General features: G+C 38.3%; 1 protein-coding gene across 2 annotated transcripts; it reads right to left on the bottom strand.

The window, feature by feature from the left end:
- Positions 1-4,581: 4,581 nt before the first annotated feature.
- On the bottom strand, positions 4,582-8,214 carry amh (anti-Mullerian hormone). 2 transcript variants are annotated; one of them, XM_026947292.3, is made up of 7 exons: positions 7,665-8,214; positions 7,147-7,461; positions 6,857-7,035; positions 6,564-6,689; positions 6,364-6,467; positions 5,790-6,190; positions 4,582-5,690 (listed from the first exon to the last, which is right to left on the bottom strand). In XM_026947292.3, exons 1-7 carry the CDS (start codon positions 7,789-7,791, stop codon positions 5,272-5,274), a joined length of 1,671 nt encoding a protein of 556 aa, XP_026803093.2. In that variant the 5' UTR covers positions 7,792-8,214; the 3' UTR covers positions 4,582-5,271. The 2 variants fall into 2 exon arrangements, with proteins under 2 accessions (XP_026803093.2, XP_026803092.2); XM_026947291.3 differs by having other exon boundaries at positions 6,364-6,496; positions 6,581-6,689; positions 7,665-8,212.
- Between the last annotated feature and the right edge of the window lie 5,929 nt (positions 8,215-14,143).

Here is a 14,143-nt window from a genome sequence, read left to right as displayed (position 1 = left end):
CACACACACACTGCACAATATCACACACACACACACACACACACACACACACACACACACACACACACAGCACAATATCACAAACTGCACACACACACACACACACACACAGCACAATATCACAAACTGCACACACACACACACACTGCACAATATCACACACACACACACACACACACACACACTGCACAATATCACACACACACACACACACACACACACACACACACACACAGCACAATATCACAAACTGCACACACACACACACACACACACAGCACAATATCACAAACTGCACACACACACTCTCTCTCTCTCTCTAATGGAACAGGTGTAAATAAACTGTAATAAAGAATAAACTGTAATAAAGAATAAACTGTAATAAAGAATAAATCTGCTCCTTTACTGTATCCGGGACGTTTACTGTTTATTGCTACACTGAATAAAAAGTCCACAGACAATAGGAGAGATACAGAAGCTTGTTCCTGCCACAAATGAGATAATTTTACAGGGATTTATCTCACAGCTGTGATATTTTTATCTTGCAGTTGTGAAATATTATTATCACTCAACTGCGACTTTTTTCTCACGTTTACAAGATCTCATTCAATTCATCAAGATCTCATTCAATTCACCAAGATCTCATTCAGTTCATCAAGATCTCATTCAGTTCATCAAGATCTCATTCAGTTCATCAAGATCTCATTCAGTTCACCAAGATCTCATTCAATTCACCAAGATCTCATTCAGTTCATCAAGATCTCATTCAATTCATCAAGATCTCATTCAGTTCATCAAGATCTCATTCGCTGGTACCTGCTCGTGGTTGTGAGGTATCATCTCACTGCTTCCAACTGGTTCTTGCGGATGCAAAACATTATCACTTCACTGCGACTTTTTCCCTAGTAGTTGTGAGATATTACACAACTGTGACGTTATTTTGTAGCTGTGAGATAAAATCACTCAGTTGTGACTTTTCACCTCACAGTTATGAGACATCATCAAGCAGCTACAACTTTTTTCATGCATTTACGAGTTATCACAGAATTGATTTTTTTTTTATTTAAATTTTGCAGTCATGAATTACAGAACAGGTGGTTATCACGACTGCCTCGCACCTCCAGGGTTGGGGGTTTGATTCCCTGTGAGTGTGTGTGAATTCGCGTGCCTCAGGGGTTTCCTCTGGGTACTCCGGTTTCCTCCCCGAGTCTAAAGACATGCGTCATAGGCTGATTGGCATTTCTTAAATTGTCCGTAGGGTGTGTGTGTGTGTGTGTGTGTGTGTGTGTGTGTGCGATTTCATGCTGCGATGGACTGCCACCCCTCCTTGTGCCCCGAGGCCCTGTGTAGGATCAGCGGTACAGAGGATGGATGGAGTTACAGAATTGTGACTATAATGTGACTGCTAGTAAATACTTTTACAACGTTTTATCTCAAGATTACTTTTTAAACATCGCATAATTGTGACTTCAATAATCAAACCGCACATGAACACACGGAGTATAACCTGCCTGCGAGAAAGGGCCCCTCGGAGAGAACGTCTCAGGCTGAACAGCATGGTGTGTCTGCTGGGTTGGTGTGGCTCGGTTAGGGGTAGGAGTAAGTGGAAACACAAAGTCGCACAAACTCATAATTGTGAAATAGTAATTCAAATTTGTGTAATATAAACTCTCAATTTTCTTGCAGTTGCGACTTTTTACTGAAATCTGCTTATTATTTTCTCATACCTGGAGTAAACAAGCTTCCATAAATATGAAATGCTATAGAAATGATATTTAGTTACGTAAACATTTTATACAATGCACATGCCATAGCACTAAAAGTAGAACAATGTTAAACAATAGTAAAACACAAAATAACAGTATAAACCAAAGGTGTTTACTCTGTTTAAGATGCCTGCCTGCGAAGCCACATTCTTCACATTTAAATGAAACGTTATATATATAGCATCATGTAGAAGATCTGCCTTGATCTGCACAGAGGCTCCTTCTCTACTCGAACACTCCTAATTATATTCATTACCTAACAGCAAAGTCCTGCAGGAGGACAGGTGTTTGTTCAGGGAAAACACTGGTATAGCTCATTTTTTTCCTTTTTTAATTTTTTTTACTCATTTAAATAACATGGACAATAGTTAGAACATGATTTAAAAAAATGTCTCAAGGAGTAAACAAACAAACAAAAAAAATTAAAATGTTGTTTTGAAACAAATCTCCATCTACTTAACTGCTAGAGACCCAGTTTGTAGAAAGCACATGCTGTATGGTTTTATTTCAAAGTGAAAAGAATTTATAATGACTACATTCAGTATTTATGGAGATGGTAAAAGAGCACACGGGACAAACCTTAAATCTCAGTAGTAAAGTGAAAGCATTTCTGCCCTGCCAGGCCACGTTTTACTGCGCTGCCTGCTGCCTTTGATTTTTTTCTAATCTACTTTCAGCTGTGCCTGTCAGTCAGAGACCCATTTCTGATGCAGAACATGAGCCTCTGACACTCCAAGTCTGCAATATCCACTCTTTCCCTCATCATGCCAGGTGAGTAACGAGTCATTTCCATATCATAGTGATCATTACTTCCAATTCTTTATATACAGATGCATATTTATGTATACATGTATTTGTATATGTCATTTTAGCTCTCTGCAGTTCACCCTAAAGTCTATTTTAAGCCGTGTTGAAAGTCTTGTGGGACTCATACAGCCGATTTCGATGCATTGCTGAAAAATTATGGCATCTATGCACATGAAACGACTTATTCAGTAGTTCCAAACTACAGAGTTGTGTTTTCACTCTTCTAAAACAACTGATTTGGCCTTGGATATTAGTTGATGAGCTAAATCTGGTGTGTTATGCTAATCTTTGCTGTGGCCCTCCAGGACTAGCTTCTGAAAGTGTTAGCATTGGAATTATTTATTAATGCTTTAATAAATGCTTTTTTTTATAATAATACTTTAAAATCATTGATGTTACTGTACTGTACATAATACTGAATATTAGCAGATGAAAAAATTGCTAACATAGCCTTTCCTTGAATGCATAAAAATCATGGGTGAAAGTTGTATCCTTGTAATAGTAACACTACAAACAGCTTGAGTGGATTTTGTCCTCAATTCAACAGCTGATTAAACATAATGAAGCAAATCACAACAAAAAAATAACTACAAAAACAAAACAGTAATTCTAAGCCAAGGATTATATCACTATTTAGGAACATAACCATGTTATTTGTAAATGTGACAGTTATTCACATTTATACACTCACCGGCCACTTTAATAGGAACACCTACAGAAGGGCTGGTTTCAGTATTTCAGAAACTGCTGATCTCCTGGATTTTCACACACAACAGTTTATAAGGAATGGTACAAAAAGTTCTGACAGAAACACCTTATTCATAAGAGCGGTCAGAGTGCATTGGGCTGATGGGAAGTCTATGGTAACTCAAAAACTCTTTACAACCATGGTGAGAAGAAAAATCTCAGAATGTACAACACCAAACCTTGAGGTGGATGGGCCACACCTGCAGAAAACCACATCAGGTTCCACTCCTGTCAGCTGAGAGCAGGAATGTGAGGCTCCAGTTTGCACAGGCTCACTGAAACTGGACAGCTCAAGACTGGATAAACAAGAACAAACATTCTTGGTCTTTTTCCAATCTTCAACTGTCCTGTTTGGGTGAGTTTGTGCCCTGGATGTTTTTTTTTTCTCTTTTTCACACCATTCTGTGTAAACTCTACAGACTGTGTGAAAATCCCAGATGATCAGCAGTTTATGAATAACTCAACAGTCATGCCACGATCAGAATGACTGAGATCATATTTTTTCCCCATTCTGAAATTTGATGTCAACTGATTGAAAATTCCATAAATGTGCAGGTGTACAGTTGTTTCTAATAAAGTGGACAGTGAGTGTATATAAAGTTTGTTCATCCCATAGAGAAATATAGCCGGATTCTACCCATTAAATCTTTGAGTGAGGTAGAAAACCCATGGAAAGGAATTAGCCTGAACCGCTGCATATTGCTGGCAGTGGCCATTGTGGTGCTCAGCTCTGGGGCTGAAATAGTAAAAGGTGAGTCATTTACATATGTACTGTTCAAGACATTTTCTCCAGGTCTTCCAGCCTATAATAGCATCTTTTTTAAATATTCATTACCTGTGTTTTTAGAGACATTGGAGCCTTTTTTCGAAGTGGCAGAAGAGGCAGATGTCCAGGATGAGGTATTATAAAACTCCCCTGACTAACAGTAGCTTTAAATTTAGAGGCTTGTAGTAATAAATCCTCTCCATTTTTCTGTTTTTTTTCAGTTTGAAGAATCGTGGTGGGACACTCTGGCATTTTGGAATTGGGGAGAAGATGATGAAATTGATCAGTTTAGCAAAAATAGAGCAGCCATGCAACCTGGAGAAAGGCCCAAAGGAGTCCGGAAGAGACTTCCTGAGAGACTCCTAAAAGAAAGGAATTAAATGTGCTAACAGGCCCATAATTGGAGGGGAACAAGAGCTTAAAAAACTTTATACATAGAGCAAAACCAAGAAATATGATAAGAGTCAAATAAATGAGTAATCATTACATCTTGAATAAGGACAATGTGATATATTTTTGTTTATTGCTGATATCTCCAGATATACAAAACCTATAAATACATAACAAATGAGACATTTAGATACGTTATCTTGGTGCTATTTATCATATGTAGTTGATTCAAAAGCATGCACAAGCACTGATGTTACTAAATTTGAACACAAATCACTTCGACATTTATAAATGTCTAGTTGTAGCCTTTGATAATTATTGCATCATTATTTTGGTTTGTTGACTTATTATACACACTAAAATGGTTTAGCTAAAAGTCTTATGCGATGTCTAATGAGTACATCTAATTCCTGAATTTGAAAAATTCTTCAACAATATCACTCTTGTAAATAATACTAGTACTTTATATCATCATTCACCTCAGAAAGCAGAAACTCTGGACTTTAGACCGTATCAGTGTGTGCAGGAAACACAACTGGGCAAATCCACACATGATGTTTTACCTTCAGAAGAGGTAAATGTCACTGCACAGCTGTGCTTCTGACACTTTCTCCTGACTGACAGATTGGATATGCTCTGCCTGTCTAAGAGTATAGCAGTAGCTTACAGGTCTGCACTTTGTATTTTTGAGAAAAATGTGCACACTTGCAAAAATAAATGAAATATAAGGTAATGTGTGAGGCATCTTTATCATATATATAATATACATATGTGTTTATATCATTACTGATATTATCAGCGACATCCACACTCCTTAGCTACCATATTGGTTTTGTAAGAAATGGTGGTGGAGTCACTGTACAGCTCAATCACACACAGGTCATCATATGCCACGGGCACGCAGCAGAGTGTACGATTTAGAGGCTGTCCACTCTGGAAGTGGCTGTTCAGTAGGATGGCATGGTTGTTACCGTTGATCAGGGGGAAACCACACGCTCCTTCACAGTTGTTAATGTTGGCCGTGGCAGGTTCCAAAAGGTACTTCTCCAGAGACACAGTGAAACTCTCAAGGTGACACTGACTAAGCCTGGGTCCTTCCTGGCCAGCTCGGGCTGCCCTCTGCGCTCTTTCTACTGCCCAAAGACTCAGCACAGACTGTAAGGCCTTCAGCAGTAAGAGGGCTCTGTACTGGACCTCACGTTGGTTCTCCAAACCTTTGTAGATGAGATAAAGTTATGTCTTAGTTAAGCTTCCTGTTTTTAAAATGGACATTTACAGTAACTTACAGACAGCAATAACAGTAAACTGATCACCTGTTTCCAGCTCTTCTCCATCTTCAGGAAGTGCACTGAGAACACGGAGAATCTGCAGCTTATCTATTGCACCACGTCCAACTTCTTCCATCCGCACTTGGGCTAAAGCCTCATCTAGTTTTAATTTCAGCACAGAGAGCAGTGATGGCTTTAGGGCCAGCTCCACTCGGTGGGTCCTCAGTCCCAAGCTCTGGCGGGGGAAGTAGAACACAGTTGGGCCTGAGGAATTGACAAGCTCAAGAAGAAGGGACTCGCTTGAAGACACTCCAAGAGTTAAAGGAGGCAGAGAGTGAAGAACACTGGGGCTGACTGTCCTGACCTCATCTTGTACAAGTAGTGGATTTCCTTCAGGGGAGACTTCATTTAAGAACTTCTGTAGTTCACACAAGAAGAGAAATGTTCTGGAAGAGGGCAGAGGGCTACATCAGAGTATGTCGATGAAATGCTTCAATGAAAGAGATGCAAAATGTATATTTTATATATATTTTATTTATATATGTCTTAGATTTTATAGTTTAAATATATTTATATTTTATAGCTGTGACATGTGAATAGGGATTGCTTATGAACATACCCATTTGAATGAGGTACATTTTCACTGTCAGATCTTTTGGGAAACAAAAGAATCACCGGACTCTGTGTATTATTGGACCTGGTGTTCCTCCGATCCATGATGGCCTGAAATTCAGACAAACCTATTTTCTTCCCTAAAAATAGTACAAACATTTACATACATTGACCTTCATGAATAGCCCTAGCTATAATATTAATTACAGAAAATATGACATCACCACTGTCATGCTGAACTTCCATCCTCAGTTTTATATGCTCAAGACTCAAGCTCTCGGTCTGAACTCCTGTAAGAACCAGGAAATGTGTTGCCTGAGAAACACACACTGTCTGGCAAAAAATGAAAAAGGAGAAACAACTGTCAAAACAAAACATCACAACCATGATGATATGATCAGTAAACTGGAACTATTGAGTTCATATTAAGTTATTATTATTATTATTATTATTATTATTAGTAGTAGTAGTAGTAGTAGTAGTAGTAGCAGTAGTATTACCTGGTTGTTTGGATGAAGGACATGACTGCTGAATTTTATCTTCAACTCATCTGTGTTGCAGGAGTCAATAAAAAACAGGAGCATCATGGAAGCCAGTGTGGTTTGTTGATAACACTTCCCAGGTTCTGCAAAGTGTAGGGTCACTGTGAAAGTCCCGTCCTCTTCAACATCCCAATGTTCTTAAGAAAATTAAAAATATAAAAAACAATCCTATACCACTGTCTTTGACCAGATATGTACATTACTTGAAAATGTATATCCACAGTAGTATTAAATTAGAGCACTGGTACCTTTTTTGCTGCGCAAAGATTCTGGGCCATTATTCCCTTCCTGCACCATGTGCATTATTCGTGATAAAAACTGTGAATACTGCACACCATCGTAATGTGAACAAAATCCAAACTGAGCTAATTCCTGCTTCACCAGCTCACTGTCCTTACTCCAGCCATTTTGCAAAGCAAGGAGGACCTCACGTAGTGCATCAGGGTGATGCTGTTTCTCCACAACACATGGCATGTCCTCCAAAAGTTGCTTTAAGGGAGAAAGCATGCAATTGGCAGGACCTCCAGAGCGCACATGCGTTTCCCTTTCAGTTCTGTTTTGTCCTGTAAACAGGTGCACAATACGTTAGTGAGACTGCTGGAGATACTGCACATAGGCAGCTAATTGAATAAAATACTCCTACAGCAGTGCGAACTTCCAGTCCTATCAAAAGTCAGAATTTCAGCCAAGGCTTTGCTACATGCTAGATTTCACCTATAGAAATCTGAAGAAAATAGAAGCAATCAGAATTTTGGAGGTGACTGACCTGACTGTGACTGGACTGGCATGAAGTCCTCGCTTGGGTTAAGCTCTGTCTCTGCATTACCCAGTGGCCCTGTGACCACCGTCAGCGGCAGAAGCAATAACGGCCAAAAGCACATCTTCACACCCATTTCCTTTTAGTCACAACCGTGTCAAGTCCTTGTTTGGGAGAGGTTCAACAATGGAAACGAGTTTTATACACAACTTCTGCATTCCTGAAGGAAACAGGCTGCCAAAATAGCTTCAGAGTACCATGTCCTTGAATGGAGGGATTTTAATGTGTGCCTTTTGTTTTATAAAGGGGGTCGAAGCAGACGGTGTGAATGTGGAGAAACACTATAATAGCCTACCACAGAAAGATAACGCAAGTCAGACAGACAATGGATTACTGTGCTGACACCGGGTGCATTAAATCAAAAGCTGATAGCTTGAGTTGACAACAAAGATTAAGGCCTTCCAAAAATAATAACAAACAACAGATCGTTTTTCATGTCATTTCTTTTTCATGGATTATATCCAATTGTTCATGTCATTTCTCACATTAACATTGTAAAACATACTGGATGTATTAAATAAAATGAATACATTGATTGATTGCATTTATTATTAAAATTAATTCATTGATGTATTAATTAAAATGTATTAAAATTGTATATATATAGAGAGATGCTTTATTTTTCTAAAATACATGCATCTGACCAAATCTGACTGGTCTAATTCTATAATAATAATAATAATAATAATAATAATAATAATAATAATAATAATAATAATAGCAAGCAATGATTTGCCTAAATTTGACGGCATTGCATCAAGCCATTGCTGAGGTATTCACTTCCTCACTTCCTGTTTTTAGTAACCCTCCCAAGTTACAAATAAATTCAAAGATTGTTAAGAGCAGGACACGGTGCTAAACATATATGACAGGTTTGGTGTCACAGAAATGCTGATTGTTCCTGTTTGGTGACTTGGCAGTCAAACGCACTTTTGGTATGGATGAACTGTCCTGTATATCAAACAGAACAAGTGAAAAAACAGTCCTTGTTAAAACCCAAAATAGCTGACATCCTGGTGGGACAAATCACAAATTTGTTCATATTCAAGTGTTCAAATCAAGAACGCTCAGGGACTTTTCAGGGAATCAAGAGAAAGAAGAATCATGATTTGATGCTTTGCGGCTCAAAAGTTGAGCATTTGTAAATTAGAGAGCTCCCTAGAGGTGAATTTAAATAAAACTTCTCTAATCCCTTAGGAACTGTTTGGTCTAAATATATCACATAATTTCTGACATGTCCTCACCTCCTGTTTGTCTTTTCAGTCAAATTCTTTTGCATGTTATGGATAAACTTTCCAGCATTTCAAAAATCTAATGCCAAAAAAAAAAAAAGGTTCAGGCTAGCCTCACATTGCTCTGATCCAAATTTGAAAAAATTGAAATAAAAAATAAATAAAAAAAGTTGAATTGAGTTTGTACAACATTGCATTGTGGAGTAATTATTGTAAATGTATGTCCAAATTTGTCTTTCTGGTGACTCCAGAGCGGTGAGTGGTGAACGCCAAAATTGCTGTGAAGGTAAGTAGGATAATCCTCTATCACTGTGCTAAATTTCATTAAAATGTGTATGAAACATTCTACAGGCTGCATTCTTCAAGAAGAAAACATACAAATTACAATAGGGTGCCTATGGATATTCTGTACTTGGCCCCCTAATAATAATGCTTTCATTATAACATACTCATTACTAATCACAGGTAAAGCAGGTGAATCCTGCTAGTTAGTTCTGTCATGAAATAGACTTTGCCCCAGTTGTCAACAGAACGACTTGGAAACTGAGATATGCTTCAGTATGACTGGACAACAACTGCAGAACACACACAGCTGCAAATGTTTTGAAGTTTTTCAAGGTCTTTGTTCTGGCAAGCCTAGCCGAATGAGACAACCCCTCCCCCAGTGAGAAAAAAGAAAAGAAAAGAAAACACTCAGACACAAATAGGCACGGTATCCATTTCTAAAATAAGAAAAAGTGAGCATATAGAAGGGTTGAAATATGTAACGTACATAATATGTAGAATAGTTTAATAGCTGACAAGTTTCTTTTAAACATCACCACTCAGTGTTTATTCTTTAACTGATGCCATTTTAGTTTAATATGCAAGTGGAACGTATAGTCCAATAACAGAGTAGCAAACACTTCTACAATAATTCTTTTATTCCCTCCACAAATATTTCAGAGCAGAAAGGTGAGAGGCAACTTCCTAAACAGTCAGGCCCATTTCTGGCCAAGGCTGTGATAAGATATGAACAGTATGTACTGCTCTGCAGTGGCAACACAAAACAGTTCAGAGAGTCCATGCTCAGTGCGACATCTCTTCTTCTCCTTCAACAGTCACACGGCGACATTTTCAGCAAACGAGTAGTCATTTTATAAAATAATTTAATCTCTAATGCACTAATTAATGTCAGCTACTAAAGTGTATGTATGTGTAAACCGAGGCACATGTAAGACTGATGTTCATTTGAACACCAAACCTGAAAAGGTGTATAATAAATTGACACACAAACAGATTGAGGCAAACAAGTTTTTTTTTTTTTTTTTTTTTTTTTTTTAATTAGAAACACTTCATTAAGCAATAGAACCAGCACCAACAACAGCAATTAGAACACTGGTGAAGACTTATTGCACCATCATCCTATACTGTTCTATGTGGAGAGTGGAAGTTTGGTCATTCAATATAACAGCAATGCAACAAAGTTACTTTTCTTTTACATATAACTACGATCATCTTTATAACTTAGTGTGAAGAAAAAATACAGGTACAGAATGCACACAACGTGGCTAGAGAAAGCTGGCAGACATTAGAAAAGGGGAGAAATCCTCATGATCTATAAAGAATGCAAGAAAAGAACATTGTTTCTCTAAACCCACTGAGAAGATGGGTAATGTTTATAATCGTTCCCTTTATATTTGAGACAACTTGTAGAGTCAAACCAGTAAGGCATCTTCCTGAGACTACAGATCTAAATGTATCTTTACAGTTTATGCCAACATTACAAACTGAAGTTGCCTTGAAATGTACGATTCTAATCTTGCATGTACCTGAGTAAATATATACTACCCTATTCTATTGTCGCGTTAATGAGAATTACACAAGTACTTCCACACATGAAGCTTTAGAGAAGTTAAATTTCATTTTTCACCCTCAAAGCTATAAATGAATAAGTTCAAACATCACAGAAAGCAAAATGAGCAAACCTTGTAGGGGAGTTTATTAATCTTGTCTGTACTTAGAAATGTGTAGCTGCACTTTCCTTGTTTAAAGTGTAGGAGAGCACCATTATTCACTGGTCTAAATTCTATTAAAACTATCAGGAGCTTAAATCTTAATAAGAGCACTATCAATAAACACAAACAGGCAACTGGTATAGCTAACTTTAACAATGACTACATAATATATAGACAGTGCTGGTAACATCCTACTATATTCTCTGGCTGTTGTACACAATTCACAGTTCTCCGTGTCTACTTCACAGAGAACATATCGTTATGCACTTCTAATTTATAACACGCTGTAGTCTATTCAACATCAATGTGAGGATAAAGTTTGGGCGAGAACACAAAAGTAGTTAGGAACCAGCTCTCGTTTGTTAGCGACGTTAGCCTCAAATATGGCCAACGATGCTTTCTCCAGCCCCTTTTCTAATTATACTAAAATCTCTGAATTCTTTCTCATACCAGACAACAGGCTCACACTCTGGAATGTTAAGAGAGCTGCTATAATGTCCTGGGATAGGTGTTTCTCTTCTTATGGACTAAACAGATTCACAAAAAAGTTGTATTTGAGTGATCCCATGACACCAGTAACAGTCTCTGCACACTTAAAGTCAGGCTGAGCGATATGATTTTATATCAATATCATGATAAACTGTCACACTTTTGAGGTATTGCAGATACTGTGATCTATTTTGATCAACTAATGAATTTATTTATTTATTTTTTTTAACTACAAACTGACTGGATGTTGCTGATTTTTTTGTCAATTTGTTAAATATATACACACACACACACACACACACACACCATCCACTTTATTAGGAACACCTGTACATTCATTATCTAATCAACCAATCATGTGGCAGCAGCTCAATGCAAAAAAAAAAAAAATCATGCAGGTCAAGAGCTTCAGTTAATGTTCACATCAAGGTGAAAAGGGAAAGGTGTGATCTCTGTGACTTTAACTGTGGCATCGTTGTTCATACCAGAAGGGCTGGTTTGAGTATTTCAGAAACTGCTGATGCTCTGGGAATTTCACACACAACAGTCTCTAGAGTTTACACAGAATGGTGTGAGAAACAAAAAACATCCTGTGAGCAGAGGATCTGCAGGCAGAAACACCTACTTGATGAGAGAGATCAGAGGAGAATGACCAGACTGGTCTGAGCTGACAGGAAGTCTGTAGAAACTTAAATAAGCACATTCTAGAGCTGTGGTGAGCAGAAAAGCATCTCAGAGCACACAACACATCAAACACTGAGGTGTATGAGCTACAACAGCAGAAGACCACGAAAAAGAACCTGAGGATATCATAAGCACAGACTCAAATAAACTGGACAGTTGAAGATTAGAAAAAGCCCAGGTGATTCCCCCCTCTTCTTCCCTCTAATCTTCAGCTGTCCAGTTTGGGTGAGTTCGTGCCCATGCGAGCCTCAGATTCTTGTTCTTGGCTGAGAGGAGTTGAACCTGATGTGGTCTTTTGCTGTTGTAGCTCGTCCACCGCAAGCTTCGGTCTTATGCATACTGAGATGCTTTTCTGCTCACCACGGTTGTAAACAGTGATTATATGAGTTATTATATCCTTCCTGGCAGCTCGAACCAATCTGGCCAGTTTCCTCTGACCTCTCTTATCAACAAGGCTTTTCCACCCACAGAAGTGTCGCTCACTCAGTGTTTTTTTGTTTTTCACACCATTCAGCAGTTTCTGAAATACTCAAACCAGCCCATTTGGTACCAACAACCATGCCACAGTTAGCCACAGAGATCACACTTCTTCCCCATTCTGATGTTTGATGTGAAACTTAACTGAAGCTCTTGATCTGTATCTGCACGATTTTTATACACTGCGCTGCTGCCACATGATTGGCTGATTAGATAACTGCATGAATGTGCAGGTGTTCCTAATAAAGACTTCAGCGAGCATGTGCGTGTATGTGTGTGTGTGTGTGTGTGTGTGTGTGTATAAACACATTTATTAATTTTTAATGGTTTTTCTGGAAGTTTCTTCATGATCCTATACAGTGAGGGGAAATGAGCATTGACAATTTCCCAAGTTTCACAACACATTCTCTGACTAATGATAAGGAAGTTTAAGTCAGAAAGCTAAAGTTCTCACTGTCTTTGCACACAAGCATTTAGGCAAATCAAACCTCTTTTGGAACAAAAGATAAAACAAATGAACTCTTTGGCAATAATTCAGCTCATCATGTTTGGAGAAAGAAGGGATGTGTGTATAATCCCACAAACACCATACCCACAGTGAATTACAGAGGTGAGAGCAACATAATATAGGGCTGCTTCTCTGCAAACGATACTGGGGCATTACTCTTTATCCAAGGAAACATGAATGGAGTGATGTACCGGGACATACTGGAGAATTTAATCTCATCGGCCATGAAACTGAATCTGGGGAGACGACGGATGTTTCAACAAGACAATGACCCCAAACATACAGACAAAATAACTCAAGACTTACATGGCCTAGCCTTCTACTTGGTGTACTGACTTGAATGCTATTGAAAACTGATGGAGAATTATGACAGTGTGGGATCATCAGAGGGAACCTTGTAACCCTGGGGAATTGAAGACAATTTTATGTGTATACACACACACACACACACACACACACACACACACACACACACACACACACATATATATATATATATATAAAAACACACACACACACACACACACACACACACCTTGGTTATGCTTATGAATACATACTTTTTTGTTCATATTTGTAAGTATAAAGAAAAACATTGTGCGTGTAAAACTAAAGTGGCTATATATGCACTGGAAGTATATTAAATAACAACAGAAGAGCCTGAATGCTTGTCCCCTCACTGCATATCGTAATACCTACTGCGTATCACAGAAATGCTTTTGAGAATCGTGATATATTTTTGTCATATCGCCCACTCTTACCATAAAGTGTGTCTAAGAAAGATGATTTTCACCCTGCGGAAAAGCTGTTAGCACTCGAAACAGGGTGGACAGAAGAAGGCTTTGGCTGTGAGAGTGCCAAATGCCAGCACCGGTGGAGACAGATCCCCACTTTAAAGTCTAGAATAGATCAAGTAAGAATTCAGTTAAAAATGCTTCGGATCAATGCAGCGTCTGATTGCTTTCCACTTGGTGCTACATAATGCGAGGTCCCTGTCAACAGAAGCACCCAGAATCTGTCTCTTATTTGATGTTCTTAATA

The sequence above is a fragment of the Pangasianodon hypophthalmus genome, chromosome 11 (genome assembly GCF_027358585.1).
Source record: "Pangasianodon hypophthalmus isolate fPanHyp1 chromosome 11, fPanHyp1.pri, whole genome shotgun sequence".
NCBI classification, from domain to species: Eukaryota; Metazoa; Chordata; class Actinopteri; order Siluriformes; family Pangasiidae; genus Pangasianodon; species Pangasianodon hypophthalmus.
The sequence above is the reverse complement of the archived record's forward strand: the minus strand, read 5'-3'. Positions and strand labels throughout refer to the sequence as shown.